Source organism: Camarhynchus parvulus, chromosome 9 (genome assembly GCF_901933205.1).
Source record: "Camarhynchus parvulus chromosome 9, STF_HiC, whole genome shotgun sequence".
NCBI lineage: Eukaryota > Metazoa > Chordata > Aves > Passeriformes > Thraupidae > Camarhynchus > Camarhynchus parvulus.
In genome coordinates, this window is record NC_044579.1 from 23,228,292 (window position 1) to 23,244,300 (window position 16,009).

Sequence of the window (16,009 nt, forward strand, 5' to 3'; positions counted from 1 at the left end):
TCAACAACCAGGGACTTCAGGTGGCAATCCACCTGCTGCTGCTTTATGCACCAGGATGTTGCCACTTCTGTCTCGGTGCCACTTCTGTCTCTGCAGTGAGATCAGAAAGGCTACAAGCACCTGCAGGGAGATAACTGTGCTCGTGATTTCATGCTCTAGCACAAGTTCATACACTTGCTTTCTGGCTTCTAAATGCCTGTGCTTCTGAGATAGAAAATACTTCATGATTTTTGTACAAAAGCAGCCTATTGTTTCCAAGCTGAAACTACAATCTTTGGCTTCAGTTTCAAGTGTGTTTTTCCATTGAGAAGTGTAAGGTTATCTGCTTAATGGAGAATTACTTCGCTTTGAACTTTTTAAAAGATAATTTCTTTTGAATTTCAACCCAGGAATGTTTTGCAATCAACAATCTTTATTTTATATACTTCACTTGAAGAAACTAGGGACCTAGACAGAGTTATCTCCTGAAAACACAAAGTACATGTTGCCCTGCTGTGACTAACAGTTCTTCTGAAAAAAAAAAGCCCAAACCAAAACAAAAAACCCAGCTGATTCACTTTTTGTTATCCTTTCCCAATCATTAGGAAATTCAGAAAATCATATGATGCCCAGTGGTTTTATTCTCCCCTGCCCCTTACAAGTTAAGAATCACAGAGGAAGAGGAGGAGATGGAGGCATTCTGCAGAACTCACTATTGCAAAGCACAAACCAAACAGCAGCATATACCTGTAACCAAACTCACCTCTTAAAGGGCTTTTTAAAAGGGCAGACATGTTTGCCCACTTACATTCCATCCCTTTCTGACCTCAAGGTCTCTAAGAGAGCTTCAGTAGTGTACTGCAATTTCTTTTGGTTTGGATTAGCAATAGGAAACTCTCCCTTTAGTCCTCTTTTGCACTTCCAGAATGTCCTCTCAGTACATCTGACTGGCTGACCACGTGCAGCTTGTGTTAACCTGTGAAAGGACATGCTTGCACACTGGTGTACAGCTCAGAGCTGGCCTCCTGAAGGCAGTTTACCTTCCCTGGATTGGGCCACTCTTAGTAAAGCAGCCACAATGACATCTGTCTGTTTACTTCCAGTGATTCCACTTGCTTGAGTTAGTCCTAAGGCTCATGAAAGCCTAGTGCTTCCCCTGGCTGCTACCCAAACTCTTGTCCAGGACCTCTATTACTTAAATAAGTAGGAAAGAGCCAAGAGAATTTTAGGATGAAATGAAGATTGGGACTTCAGCTAAATTTATATAGGTGCAAGTTCTCATCTATTTTCATCTTTCCTGACATGAAACCCTGTGAACCATAAGGAAATTAACCTTCTTCTAAATGGAAGCATAAGTATGACTTACCATTAAAACAGTATGCAAATACAGGAAGCTAAGAGTGGAAGTATAAAAATAAGTCCTCTTACTATAAGAACTCAACTTAGGCACCCTGCCTCATTTACCTGAACAAGAAAGCCCATGCATTTCTTCAGAGCTTTCTTTCTCTGCCAAGCACAGCTCAGCACGGATTAGAACAGGCCATGTAACACACAAAACAGCTGCACTCCAGGGGACAGCACACTAGAGAAACCACACATACAAGCAAAGCCAGACAGGTTCCTTGGAGTGTTTTTCTCAACAAGTCATGGAGGGAAGAGGAGACCTGCTGAATGTGAGGGGGAAATGTACATACAACAAACCCAGGCTCAGCTGTGCTCAGAATTACTTGCAAATAAGGAACCTGGTTCAGCAAACCTTGGTGGCTGCGGCAGGCATCATATCCTAGCCCTGCAAGGCAGCTGATATCAAAGTGCCTGTGTGCAAGGTCTGCTTGAGTTGCTTGTCTCTCCCCTCCTGTTCCTGCTGCAGAGGGGCTGGCAGGCCCAACAGAGCAAGGGCTGCTCAAGTTCCTTTTCCTCCTGCAGCCTCTGCTGAGCCATGGTAGTGAGGAGCAGAGACAATAGCTGGCTCCTAACCATGCAGCTCCTGCAGTATCTGAGGCTGCTGCTCTGCAGACACCTGCAAAGCTAAAGATGCAGCTAAACTTCCATCTGACCACACAAGAGTCATCCAGGATAAAGAGGGAGCTAGAACAACAAACACTGCTCTTCCTTGCCACTGGTCATTCACATTTCTGGGAGAATAAAAGAATTGAGGAGTGCTGCTGCTTCCTAGTGGTTTGCTCATACATTCTCAGAGACAACTTCACCTGGATGGTGTGAGAGGCAGGTACACGGCTGCACCTAAGAAAACACACTACCATCTGCAGGCAAGTCTGAAAACAAACAAAAAAACCCTCAAGCATGGCAGACTGTCTAATGCCAAGGAATCTCTGCTGAGCTCTATGTTTTTCCAGTGAATGTTTAAAAGCCAGTAGTATATGTACACTAATGCAGGACTCCTATTAACCCCTTATTTGAATTAGATCTTAGATCCTTCCCCAAAAAAAAAACCAATCATTTTTCCTATGGTGTTTACAACAGTCTGTTCATAAAGCAGGTGACTGCTACCACGTGACACTGGTGCTCATATTGATCCCTATAATTCTGAACATCAGACCAGAATTCAAGAGCAGCAGATGCCATTTCCAACCACTTAACTAAATGGTGCCTTTAAACTCTCATTAAGACAGTTAAGAATCAGTTATTAAGATGTCACTACTGAAAAATAACTATTGCATTTTTCAAAGTTTAACAGTAAACAACATTGCCAATATATTATTGCACACAATAAAGGGGTTTGGAACTACAGAGATAAGGAAAGGGTAATCTAGAAGACCCAAAAGAGTGATCCCAGAGCCATTCCAGTTGCTGCTCCAGCCAGCATGCCCAGTGCAAGGTCCCCATCGCTGTCACGGTAACGCTCTCGGATGATGACGTGGTTTGCAGGGGGCTGCCCATAAGGTCCTAGGAAATAAGAGATCGTTGGGAGGAGAGCAAAAGAAATGTGTATCTTAATACCATACACTGCAATTTCAAAACAAGCTGTTCTTTCACATTCTTCCTTCAAATGAATACTAATATTTTGTCAGCTGCACAGGTAGAATACATTTCTGCTTTGGATTCAGCCTCCACATTAATTAAATCCAAGGGCAATCCTAGCAACACTTCTAGCCCTGTAACAGCTTAATATCTGTGAGGAAAACTCATTACAAATGTAAAAGTGAACATTGTTCTGCAAACAATTGTATTCACTTTATCGATTTAATGTAAGAAATGGGTCTAAAAATTGATTCAGCCTTGAAGTTAAGGCAAATAGTTTTGTTCTTCCCCCTTATCCCCTCCCCCTGAAAAAATCTTTGGCAATTCTCAGGCCAGTCATTTGTCTGAAATTGTGAATGAGTTATTTACATTTACTGCCTACTGCAATTTAGCCTTCACATCCTGGATTGACCTGTGGGGTGGTGACAGCTGCTACATTTCTGTTCAGATGAAGATTGGCCAGTAGTAAGAAATTACCCTTGGACTCAAGTAGCCACTGACTGACCCCTGCTCTGTAACAGACTTGTAACAGCTTCACCTGTCATGTTTTCTGATTCAGCTCCTAGCTGCAAAGCAAACATAACAGTACTGGTTTTCCTTCCAGACATTTCAGGGAGATTAAATATCCTTGAAAATCCCACAATGGTGTTTTGTAACAGATTCTTAAGTAATCCAACTAAATACAACTAGGAAAGGCTTCCACTGACTCTGAACAATGCATGAGTCTCTCCCCTGAGAAGGACTATGGCACTGCAGAGAAGGAGCAGCAGAGCTGAAGGTACAGGGGTCAGTGAGGTGCTGTGGTGAATCTGAACCCTAAGGTTTAGTTGCAGTGACCCTGGTGAAGGAAAACATTGAGCCTTGGTTACCATGCCCAACCAGTAACCAGTATCTTAACACACCTGCAAACTGCTCAGGGGAGTTTGATGCTGCATTGTTATCATATGGGTTTGGCCTGCTTAAGTTTTTAAAAACAGTTCTTGGGTTTTTAAAAAGCTACTGCTTTTCAGAACCAACAGAACACATGTTCCTCTGTGTTTGAATATGTATCATCTGTATCTTAGGACTTCAGTAACTTATATGAAGAAAACTTTAAAAGCTTTAAAGGCTGATGTACCTCCCTTATAATAAAAAATGGAAAAGGCAGGTGAAATGATCTGAAAAATGTCAAACAAAATCTCCCTCAAAACTGAAATAAAAATTTCTCAGTAGAGATTCTTTCTTGCCAAGTCAGATAATTAACAATTAGTTCTCTCATTTTTATTACCATATAACTCTAAAGCCCCAGTTATGTAGGGCTGGGGCTTTGTACAAAACTAACCCTAAATTAAGGTGACTGATTAAAAGCACACCCTACAATTTTACTCTTTGCTTTCTGAGATTGAAAGCTATACAAACCTGAACAGAGCAACAGGAGATTTCATGTGGCTGAAATGCTGCAATTACAGCAATTCCAGCACAAAGGGATGGAACCAGGTACAACCTTGTTCTGGGAGTGGATTTACCTTTGAAACTTGTGTTTAAATAATTAAACTAGGTTTAAGAGCAGCAGATGAATGAAAAGCTTCATCAATGCCCAATATGAAGTACTGAATCACAAAATCACATCTTCTTCTGGCTCTTACACCTTTCCTTAGGAAACATGCTGTAGTTAGGAGTTCTGTATGCTTCAGAAGGAGTTCATAAAGCAATGTAACTAAGCTGAGATCACATTGGGAAGGTTAAATCCCTTCATGCCAATTTCACTGCAGTCCCTCTGTTGTGAAAGGGTGAGTGGACTGGGTTCCAGTTGCAGGTCAGGTTTCTTTCTCCGTGTACAGGAGTGGTGGCTGGTAAAGGATGATGATTAATAGAGCTAAAGCCAGAAAGATTGACTCAAGCAGCTTCTGTGGGAAGGTGAGGATGTGCTGATTACCTTGGTATGGATACTGATAGGGCACAGCATAAGCTTGTCCATTGGAGGCATAGAAGATCTGAGGGCCTGGGGGGTACGCACCATTGTACTGATCATAGCCATAGCCATAAACCTGGGGAAATTAAAAAGGGCTGTTACACAGGTACACTCTGCTATGGATCCAATCAAGCACACTGTTCAATTTGCCTTCATTTCTTTCACTAAAGTATCCAGGCTGTCCTGCTACAGCCAATCTACTCCCTGGAATGGATTCAGAACAGCTGCTTGAAAAAGAGGGCACTCCTAAGCAGCATCTGCTCTCTTCCTTTCCTCAATAGGCAACGGCAGATGCAGGGCCTGGATCATCAGGCAGAGGCACAGCAGCCCTGCCAGCTTCTCCTCTCTGCCCTCATGCCAACAACAGCTCTCTGGGGAGCTCAGAAGTGCCAGGAAGGCAGCAGCCAATCCCAAAAACTCCAGCCAGCCCTCCAAGAGGGTACACTGCAAACAAATGTCAGATTAAAGATAAATGCTCTAGAGCTGTGTGCTTTAGAAGAATTTTTTTTTCTCCAAAGGAGGAGGCTGCGCAGAGGAAGCTCCCAGTACCACAGCTCATTTTTAACAAGAGTGAGAGGCTGGAGCAGATAGTGCAACAAGCAATAGTGCTCCAAACTATCCCCTCACATATTACTGCACATCACTAAGCACATCCAGAATTCCCCAACATATCCTGGTTTGGTCCCAAAGCTGCTCCTTCACTGCAAAAGAACTGTGTATCCAGGAACTAGAGTTATTGTGTTGCTGTGACATCTTGGTACAACAAAATCCTTATGTGTTAAAAGTGGCAGCTCCAGTCACTACAGCCCATTTCTAAAACTCCTGATCTTACACCTTTCCAGCTCTTGCACAACATCAAAGCGTAGTTACACTTCCTTATGTTAGAAGCTGCACGACCACTGTACTTGAAGATCAGCCAAATAAATTCTGCCCTGTCTCTCAGAAGCTTTCTTTTTCAAGTTCACTGAGCAGCCACCCCTTTATACACCTTCCAACAAAATGTGCCTCATCCCTTTCAAAGGAAATCCATCTCAAATATGAGCAGCAAAAGGCTGATAGTGCCTTACTCTCTGCTGTTGCAAAAGCTTTAAAGCTGGGTGTAAGAGTACAATGCAGCACTTTGTGAGTGCTTGAAGGAGGCTGCTCCTGCTGCCTCACTCATGTTGATGCTTCCTGACTGCAAATCTTACCTCAGGTGATGGTGTGGCATAAGCTGTGTAGGGAGGAGGGGCTGAGGAAATGGCTGTCTCATCATACATCACATCAGATCCCACATAGCCCTAAACACCAAGGAGAGAGAGCAGTTATCACCTGTTCCTACAGATAGACAGAACAGTCTAAGGATTAAAACTTAATGACCCCAAAGAGAAAGTAACCTTTAGCCACACTGTGTGTTAGGAAAGCAGTGAGTTCCTTGTAAAGGCTGCAGAAAGAAAGGACCTGGAGACTAGACCTGGGAGAATACAAATTCCTGATCAGCCACGGAAAGAAGCCATCAAATTTTTCCCTCTGTGTGTGCCACAGACATGCATATGTGTACATGCAAGCACCCTGGCTCCTCCCACCATTCCAGAGCCTCAGATTTAGAAATTATCCTCCTGTTCATTTTCTGTCTTCAGAAAAAGAAATCTTCACAACTAAGCTGGCTGCTTCCTGGCACCCTAGAGTTATTGTATCACCAAGTGGTGACTTGGTATCACCAAGTTCTGCAGAAGCAGGTAAAGGAAACAAAGGCAGTAGCCAAAAGTGGTAACTGAGGCAGAGGTGGTAACACTTCAGTCTATTTAGAATAAGTTCTCAAAGACAATTAAGATTTCTTACACTACCTTTGTATTCTTGCCTCCAATATCCAAAATCTGCAGTGATGCTCTTGTTCCCTTTTCCAAGGCAAAAGCCAGCTCCCATTCTTTAATTCACAAGGGAACATTTTAATAAATCAACAGCAAATGTTGTATTATCTCTTGGACTGAGGAAATCATGGCATTTGAGGACATAATATGGTTACATCCTAAGTCAAACTCATGGTGAAGATTCTAAGGACTGCTTGAAACACTGTTACTGTATGAAGGGGTATTTCCATCACCTGAGAAATCTGCTCACATCTTAGCAGTAAATGTGTTCTGCCCTGCCACAGGGATCTCTGTACAAGCCATGCACAAGCCTGCAAACACCTGTAAATGATGCAGTTCTCAAAGCTAAGGTGATCACCCCACTATTCCAGGAAAATTAGGAGGCACTGCTGGATGCTTGGAATTTTTGAAAAGTGTGTCACACACCTACAGACTCAAACCCACTTCCCAGTTAGTCCAAGTTAGTGTTCACTGGACACCTTTAATAGCTTTGGAAGATGTTAATTTATGTATCTACTTGTGTAGAGGGCTACCTGCTCTACTTTGAGTAGCCTTGGGGTCTGCCTTGGCTGACCAAGGTCAGCACTGCCACGTTCTGAGCCATCTATCAAGGCTGGCAGCAGTGTCAGAGACATGAAAACAGCAGCTCCCATTTCCTGAAACCGGGAGCCACCATCTCACACACAGGTGGGATAAATCCTCTAAAACTAGAGCAGACAGACCATGAGTGTTGTGTCCTCTGCATGAGGACAAATCCCTCACTTCTCATTTAAGGCCACAGGCAGTGTAGCAAGGCTGCAGTCAGAGGCAGTCATGTCTGGGGTAGTTTTGCCATGACAAGTGTTTGCTTTGGGTATCTACAAATCTAAGTTATATCATCTGACAGATGCCCCAGTACAGTGGCAATGTTAATGTGACCCATCAGAAACTGAGATAAGCTTCTACAAAACACAGCATTTCCTCTGGGTTGGTTCAGCCTAGTCATCCAAGGAAAACTAGTGCTGCAGAGTACTCTGGAAGACAGTCTAAATGAAAAACAAATTGCAGAAAATGCTGAGGTAATACACTCCTCCTCAGCATGCCTGCACTCCCCTCCAAGCATCTCACTCTTCCCCATGTCTCTGCCAAGAATCATCCCACAGTAGGATGGATCTACATTAACAAACAGCTGCTGTGTAGTAAGCTTCCTTTAGCACTGCACTCATCTTGGGAGGCAACAAACACTAGGAGTGAAAAGTTCATTTTTGCTGGTTGCAGGAGATTTGCTTGTTGCCCACAGCCTCAGTGCCCACAGACCAGCTTTCCAAACATTCACTTCCACCCAGAGAAATCATTCCTTAAAATAATTGTTTTCCACACAGCATGTATTTGCCTGGACTTGGCTGTAAGGATGTGTTTGTGATCCAGAGAATCATTCTTCTCCCCACCCACAAGCTTTACTATTATGCTCATGACCCTGTTTTTCTCTAGCAGAGAAGGATGGAAGATGATTTCAGAACTCAACTGCTGGATCACACAGAACACTGATGTACTGCTTCTCCATCACTATAAAGTCTAGGTAGGACACTCACTGTGTTTGTTCTGGCATCCTGGAGAGCAATTTTCCATGCCCTGCAAAAAAAAAAAAAAACCATTGGTTAGTGGAACACTGACAAAAATTACTGCCACCTTTTTCTTTCAGGTCAATGAAACAAACAAGGTTAGCTACTAGAGGTACTGCAGGAGCAGAGTTTTAGGTACTGCATGCGTCAAAGCCTAATGAGACACTCAAATGAATGCACCAAAGTGTTACACCAAGACTAAGAAATAATTACTTTCTTTGCAGAGCTGAGAAAGAGCAAGGAGGAACAAGAGGAGGAATGGATGCAGTTTTGGAGGTCCTTGCTGCAAGCACAACAGGTAGGAAATATGCAGTCATGCTCAGGATGAGGTAATGGGAAGGGATGCACCCCAGCAGAACAGCTCATCTGTGCTGGTTAGAGCAGGGGCCTTGCTGCTGCTGCTGTTCCCAGGAGGCAGGAGCACCTCACCCAGCTCCTGCCCTGCCACAGGGCTGGGAGCATGCCCCATGGAACACACTTCTTGGCAAACAGTGATTACAGGAGTTATCCAATTCTATACAGCCCAGCTCAGCTGAGAGTTCACAATATTGGAATATTCCTCCTATTGCTACTGGGATGTCCCTGGGCTAATGCCACATCATGCGCTCTTGAAGAATGGTAAAAGTTTAAAAAAATCTGTTTAACAAGTCTTGTATTGATCATATTAATCAGATTCTTCTACTTCTCCTCACCCTTCAGTGTTTTCAGTGACTTAACTTGCAGTTAGTTTGCATGAGCTACAAACTTCTAGGAGATCTATTGGGGTTTTTGTCACTGAAAACCTGCTTTTATTTGCTTGAAAATGTTCTTATATCTCTGAAAGTTAGAAGGGAGGAAAATAACTAGGGAGAGGGATAAAAGAGGGAGAGGCAGCAAAAGCATTATTCTCTGGCTGTCTTACAGGCAGTCATCTGCACTCTCTGCACAGAGGTTGACTGTCTTCCCATCACGGCAAACAATCTGCAGTAAACAGTCTCTCTGCTTCCCCTCTGGAGGCTGGAAATCTGAGTGAGAAAAACAGACATGAGTTATGAGTATAAACAACACTACATGAGCACATGGACAAGAAAGGAGTCAGTTTAAGCAAGTCTGGACAAAATAAACTAGGGCCAGTTGTATCTGCCTTCCGTGGCATCAGAGCCACAGAAGGAAATAACCGGTTCTTACTCCTCAGAGTGTCCTGAAAGTAAGCAGCTCTGAACACCTTCCCTACAAAATGCAAGTGTCTCACAGCAGAACCAATCCATACTTAGCAATGGTACTCTCCAGCACTTGTGTCCTTCCCTTGTGTCAGCACCAAGTGGAGCACTAACAAATGCCAGAAGTGAACTTAGGAAAAGCATCTGCTGAGGTTTCCCATTTCTAGCTGTGCCTCTCTGTCCATCCAGCACTGTGGTTACACCAGGACTGCTCTGTATCAGACACACAGCCCTGCTGAGGTTTCCCATTTCTAGCTGTGCCTCTCTGTCCATCCAGCACTGTGGTTATACCAGCAATGCTCTGTATCAGACACACAGCCCTGCTGAGGTTTCCCATTTCTAGCTGTGCCTCTCTGTCCATCCAGCACTGTGGTTATACCAGCAATGCTCTGTATCAGACACACAGCGCTGAGGTTTTTCTTTTTTGCTGTGCCTCTCTCTTCCTACCAAACAATATATATTCAGCACGAACACAGCCCTGCTGAGGTTTCCCATTTCTAGCTGTGCCTCTCTGTCCATCCAGCACTGTGGTTACACCAGCACTGCTCTGTATCAGACACACAGCCCTGCTGAGGTTTCCCATTTCTAGCTGTGCCTCTCTGTCCATCCAGCACTGTGGTTACACCAGCACTGCTCTGTATCAGACACACAGCCCTGCTGGGAACATCCCATCCTCCTGCATGCATGGTACGCTGTCCTCCCTGAGTTTTAACAGGAAGTATCAAACTATCAAACCCTAACCTAATCTATCACATGGTGATACCACACCCTGGGTATCTCCAAAGCAATTTAGGAGTTGGTGGGGTTGAATTTTTTGGAAGTGGGGGATTCAAGACCAGTGAAGTTGCACACACTTTGGACACATTTACATCTGCAGTAGTGCTGTACGTGGTGTGCTGGGCAGGCACTGAAGCTGTAAAGAATCTCAGGATACACAAATCCTGAAGGTTTCATCATTACCTCGACATTCATTCCCCACTCTGAGGTTGATGCAGTGGATTCTCATGTGGATTTTATCTTCCAGATCACGGCGACTTTGATCATCATAGAATATTAAGCGGCCATCAGACCACAGATCAAACCAGTTCTTCTTCCAACGCCGTAAAATAGTACCTTAAAAATCACACAGTCACTTTTGAGGGCACATATTGGGAAATATTTCTCTCCTAAAGTTAACAAAAATAAACCAAGAAAACCTTCACAGTTGCCCCAAACAACATTCCTGTGACCGTGTTCACAGGGGTTTTCAGGTGAGGGAAGAGACGAGAATGTTGACTCCATGTTCAGAAGGCTTGATTTATTATTTTATGATATACATTACATTAAAACTATACTAAAAAGAATAGAAGGAAAAGTTTCATCTCAGAAGGCTAGCTAAGCTAAGAATAGAATAGAAAAGAATGATAACAAAGGCAGCTGCCTCAGACTCCCTGTCCGAGTCAGCTCTGCTGTGATTGGCCATTAGTTACAAACAAGCAGACGAGACCAATCACAGATGCACCTGTTGCATTCCACAGCAGCAGATAACCATTGGTTACATATTGCTTCTGAGGCCTCTCAGCTTCTCAGAAGGGAAAAAATCCTAAGAAAGGATTTTTAATGAAAAGATGTCTGCAACACATTCCAAAATGCCAAGCAATATCCTGTATTACAACATCCCCACTTGGGAACATTAGAGAATTGGGTGCCATATTTCATCTAGAATTCAAAGCAAAATTGGTTTTATTTTACATGCATGACCTGATGCTTGAGTTCTAACTTGCTGCAGGAACAAGCAGAGGGCATGATTAATTGAAAGACACTAAGTTGAAGTGTCAGGTAAGGTTTCCAAGTCCCCATTTACACAGCACTAATTACAGAGCAGCATCTGAAGCTGAATGCCAGTCAGACACCTCAGATATATTTATATCCTGTTTCCCACTGGAGCACCCAAAGGTCATGTGGGAAAGCCATCATGACACGTCATTATGTGACATGTCCTTAAAGTAAAAAGGAAAAAACCCAACAAAAACAACCCACAGACCTACTTGTTTTAAGAAAACCTGGGAATTACTCCAACATCAGCTGCTGTGATGTTTTCTGAAGAAATCCCAGTGAACAGAGAGAGAAGGAAGAGAAAGACCCGTGACTTACTTTGCCGGAGCAGCCATCCGCTCTTCACAAATGCCATTGCTGCTTAATCTAGTGGGCAGAAGAGGAAGGGGGAGGGGGGAGAAAAGCAGTTGTCAGTATTTCACAGTAACACATTAAAAAGAGGCATCTCAGTACCATCTATTAGAGCTGCATGCACCCAGCTCACGTTGCAGAGACGCAGCAGATCCCAGCTGAAGGTACTCAGTAAGCACAATTGGTGCTGTAAGACGTAACAAAGGTGCAACTGCTGTGATCCAGCGTGACTGTCAGAGACCACCTTGGTGTTTAACTGGCCAACAAAACCCTCCTGCTGCTGCTCTTAGAAAATGGGGAAGAGACAGACTGCAATGACTGCCTCCTGACTCACCAGCAGTTCCTTTAAAGTCCTCTCTGCATACGTGTACATCCTGTATTCTGCAGTCTCAAGTTACCAAGCACTTCTACCTGCCTCTCTTTTTTTTTTTTTGTCTGTACTTCCTCTTCTGTGTTTTTCATTCACTGGCTCAAAGTCCAGACAAAACAAAAGCTGAAACAGTTTAATCTTAAACAGGAAGGAGAAAGCTGTTTTTATGATTTGTATTTCTTTCAAATCATCACTAGCTTACTCTAAGAATTAAAGTAAGTAAAAGATGAGCCCATAAAGTAAGATTTTCAGTTCTCCTCAGCTTTTAAATGAAGCTTGAAATAGCAGGGCAAGGACTCTGTGTTAAATTCAAGTCATCACACGTGACATTAAGTACTTGGCCACTGCATTCTGGTTTATGAGCATGCTGAAAAAAGACATCAAACATGGGATATATTGGAAAATGAGGTTTTATTTTACAGCCTAATGGTGTTCTGATTATTGTTTCAAAAGAGATTATAAAAACTCAACTGTTCAGATGCAATTGAACTAGAAAAGGAAGAACAGAAGCATTTTAAGCCTCCCCTGAGAAGGCTACTTTTTAGAAATTATTTGTGGGGCCTGTAAGAGAGACAGACATGAGAGACAGAGATGATACTGAAACCTAACAAAGAACAAATAATTCTACTTGTGGCAGCATAAAGGGGGGGGGACATGAAGGGGTGAAAGGTGGCATAGTAGATTTGGTAAACAGAGGAACTTTTCCCAGACAAACCTCAGAAGAATGTGTTTAAAGCTGAGGAGAAGAGAGAAAAAGAAGAGTTTTGTAATCTTCTAGCAAAATCTGAAGTTACTAAGGATCCATCCATTTTCTGATCTAATGGATATTACTTGTAGCTGTGTCCTCTTCAGACTACTGGGCAAATACTGTAGCACACAAGATTATAACCATCAGGATTTCATATTTAAGGAATGCCACATCCTGCACAGGCTTGGATATGATGGTGAGAACCACCTGCAGGTAAAGTCTGAACTCCAGGATAAACCTCTTATTCTTGACTTTTGTACCAGCTTGCTGGGAAAAGAAAGATTTTGCTGAGAGCCCACTTCTGAAAAGGAGTGCCAGACTCCTGTCCTGCTTTAATTGTGGCCACTTGGTCCTGCTCTGGGGTCTGAGCGTGCTCTTGTCACCCCTATACAGAGAGAGAGCTCCAGAAATAGAGGCCAATTAATTCTCCCAAAGTAACAAAGCAGTACAAAGGACCTCAGGCTCATTCTGCCACCACCCCAACACAGGCTTCTCTCCCTTGGATTCTCCTTTACAAGCAAACACTCTACTTGCTCTTCATTTTCACAGCAATGAGTGTCTCTAATGGTGTTTCCATGTCTTCCAATTTGCCCAATAAGGTGAAATCACTATTTCTGGAGGCTGTTTCCTAGTCTACAAGCCAAAAAAGAATTTGCATGAACTTCAGTTCTGCTGCAAGCGTTAGGCTAGGCCACGGAATGTTGTTGCTACCTTTAAACTAACTCTGTTACACAATAGCATAATTAGATTTAACTTAGACACAAAAAGGGGAAGAACCAAAGAAGAAAACCTCTCTCTTGACAAATTGAGTTTTGCCTGTGATTACAGAACACCTCACAAAGTCTCACATTCAGAATGTTTCAGAGCTGTCAAAGCTACAAGAGCAAACAGGGCTTCAGCAGCTGTAGAGCACCTTGCATGTAACCTCCGAAGTAAAGGAAATATCCTTTCCCAGTTCAGAGTTTAAGTTTAAAATGTCAGCTGTGGAGAGAGAGCAAGGAATCACACAGAAAAATCTGTCAGCACTTAAAGTGGGAGGTGCAAAAACAATTAGATATTCTTCCTTGTCCTTTTTAAGCACAAGGACTCATTTGAAGTCCTCTACAGTATTCACAGTCCTCCTACATGATGTTTAAAAGTGTATTTGCAGAGCTAGAAGATAGCCTAGCAAGATCATCTGCATCTGAATAGTATTTGCTTGTTAAACCAGCCCAGTGCCATCAACATGAAAAATGGGATTTAACCAAAGATAAATTAATTTATAACCAATATGAATAAAAGTGTTTTGGCGGCTGAAATCTAAGAATAGTAGCACTCTAAACTGAACTTGAGTTAGGAGTAGATGCAGCAAAGGAGTGGGACAATTCCTTTCTGCTCCCCGGAACAGCAGTTTTCTGCACGGAATATAATGTGGAATATCCATCAGTCTGTTCCAGTCCCTTTCCTGATAAACACACTTTAAAATAAATCAAGAGTTCCTCCCTGCAGCCCGTAGTCCCTAGCTGAGCTAGCAGTGGGCCCGTGTCGATGGGAGGGCTGAGCCAGCAGCGGCAGCCCCGGAGCGGAGCAGGGGTGAGCAGCAGTGCCCGCACGCTCCCCAGGTTACTTTACCCTCCGGACCGGGGCAGAGCACAGGAAGCACAGTGCTCAAACGTAACCCTGCCCGGCCCCTCCCGCTCCCAACAGCGCAAGTTTTCTATTCCTGGAGCTGCCTGGCTCCGGCCCAGCTGCGCAGGCCCTTTCCCGGAGCTGTCTGTGCTCCCCGAGCCAGCTCCCGGCGCTGTGGCTCTGTCCCAGCCCTGCCCGGCGGTGCTCGCTCCCCCCGGGACAGCCCCAGGGCAGCCCCGGCCCTCCGCGCCTCTGCCCGCCGGAGAGCGGCCTGGGCCGGCCCGGCCTGGGCTGCCCCGAGAGCCGCGTCTCGCCCTCCCCGCCGCCGACAGCCGGGTCCCGGCGCCGCTCCCGGCCGGGTTCGCGCCCCGCTGACCTTGGCGGGGCTGGCGGTGGTCAGGCCGCCCCCCGGAGCCGGCCCCCTTGGCCTCCTCCCCGCCGGCCCTGCCCCAGCCCAGCCCGGCCCGGCCCGTACCTGCCGCTCCCCGCGCCCGCCGCCGGCCCCGCTCCGCCCGCGGGCAGCGCCAGCGCCGCCTGACGTCAGCCGCGCCACACCGCCCGCACGGAGCCCGCACGGCCCGGCAGGGCTCGATCCGCTGGGGAAGGCTGAGCCGGGACACCGACCCCGTGCCGTTAATGCTTTCCCCCGGCCGGCGCCAAACGCGCTTTGCCGGCGCTTTAAACCCATCGCCTCTGCCCAGGCCGGCGGCTGGCACAGCGGCGGCCTCACGGCACTAAGCGGCTCTTTCCACAGGCTTTTTCTTTTCCGGCACAGTTTCTGATCTCACAGAGAGTGGCAGGCGCTCTGTTCAGGCAGTCCCGCAGCAGCGGGGGCCGGGAGAGACGGGCTGCCCTGGGCCCGGTTACATAAGGCGGCAGCAGCAGCACAGCCGCGCCGGGCCTGCCCCGCAGCTCTGCCGGGCTCAGCGCTGCCCGCACGCCGGCACCCACGGGCAGTGCACCGTGCCAGCGGCTCATTAACTGCGGCGTTCAAAATGTGTTTCCATTGCTAACGCAAAATGTATGAGATGGTTACTTTGTGTGAAAAATGCGTATTTTATGACTGGCTTTTTTCAAATATTAAAATGAATATTATATGTGTTATGTTAGAAAGTTATGGTGTATTAATTTTCTTAAGTAGTGTGTTAAATATAGTTTTAGGTTATAACATAAGGTTAAAATAGAAACTATGCCATATAGGATACTTTTCTTCCTAAAGAAAGGACTTGCAGTGATATAGGAGGCACAGGGCACCTAAATCTTTCAGAGAAAGAGAATTTATTGCTCCATTATCAGGAGAAACGAACTTATTCCTGCCTTGCTCAGCCAGGACTACGCTGTCAGGATTCAGAGGAAGAAGTTGACACTGACCAGACAGAATCCTGTGTTTGAATTGAATTTATGCATCATGGATGAGGTGTAGGAATATGCAACAGGCTGTTGCTTTTAAGGATTAATCCTCTGTTAATGTGGGTCCTTCCTGGGGCTTGTGCTGCCCAGAAAAAGGTACCCAGACATCCGTAACTCTTTGTTTTTATTGTCTCACATTGTCCTA

At 45.0% G+C, this 16,009-nt stretch overlaps 1 protein-coding gene across 3 annotated transcripts; it reads right to left on the reverse strand.

The window, feature by feature from the left end:
• Window positions 1-392: 392 nt before the first annotated feature.
• PLEKHB2 (pleckstrin homology domain containing B2) lies at window positions 393-14,981 on the reverse strand. 3 transcript variants are annotated; one of them, XM_030954563.1, is made up of 8 exons: window positions 14,930-14,981; window positions 11,696-11,743; window positions 10,523-10,675; window positions 9,265-9,367; window positions 8,334-8,373; window positions 6,103-6,192; window positions 4,877-4,988; window positions 393-2,886 (listed from the first exon to the last, which is right to left on the reverse strand). In XM_030954563.1, the coding sequence occupies exons 2-8, from the start codon at window positions 11,730-11,732 to the stop codon at window positions 2,750-2,752; spliced, it is 672 nt and encodes a 223-aa protein (XP_030810423.1). In that variant the 5' UTR covers window positions 11,733-11,743; window positions 14,930-14,981; the 3' UTR covers window positions 393-2,749. The 3 variants fall into 3 exon arrangements, with proteins under 3 accessions (XP_030810423.1, XP_030810424.1, XP_030810425.1); XM_030954564.1 differs by lacking the exon at window positions 14,930-14,981 and adding an exon at window positions 14,831-14,851; XM_030954565.1 differs by lacking the exon at window positions 14,930-14,981 and adding an exon at window positions 11,862-12,201.
• Between the last annotated feature and the right edge of the window lie 1,028 nt (window positions 14,982-16,009).

Bases quoted from the DNA above. Each gene is read 5' to 3' on its own strand.
- PLEKHB2 (XM_030954563.1), bottom strand. From the start codon at position 11,732: ATGGCATTTGTGAAGAGCGGATGGCTGCTCCGGCAAA. The intron at 10,676-11,695 runs GTAAGTCACGGG...GTGATTTTTAAG, and splicing joins CGGATGGCTGCTCCGGCAAA to GTACTATTTTACGGCGTTGG. The intron at 9,368-10,522 runs GTAATGATGAAA...TTTCTCACTCAG, and splicing joins AGTGGGGAATGAATGTCGAG to ATTTCCAGCCTCCAGAGGGG.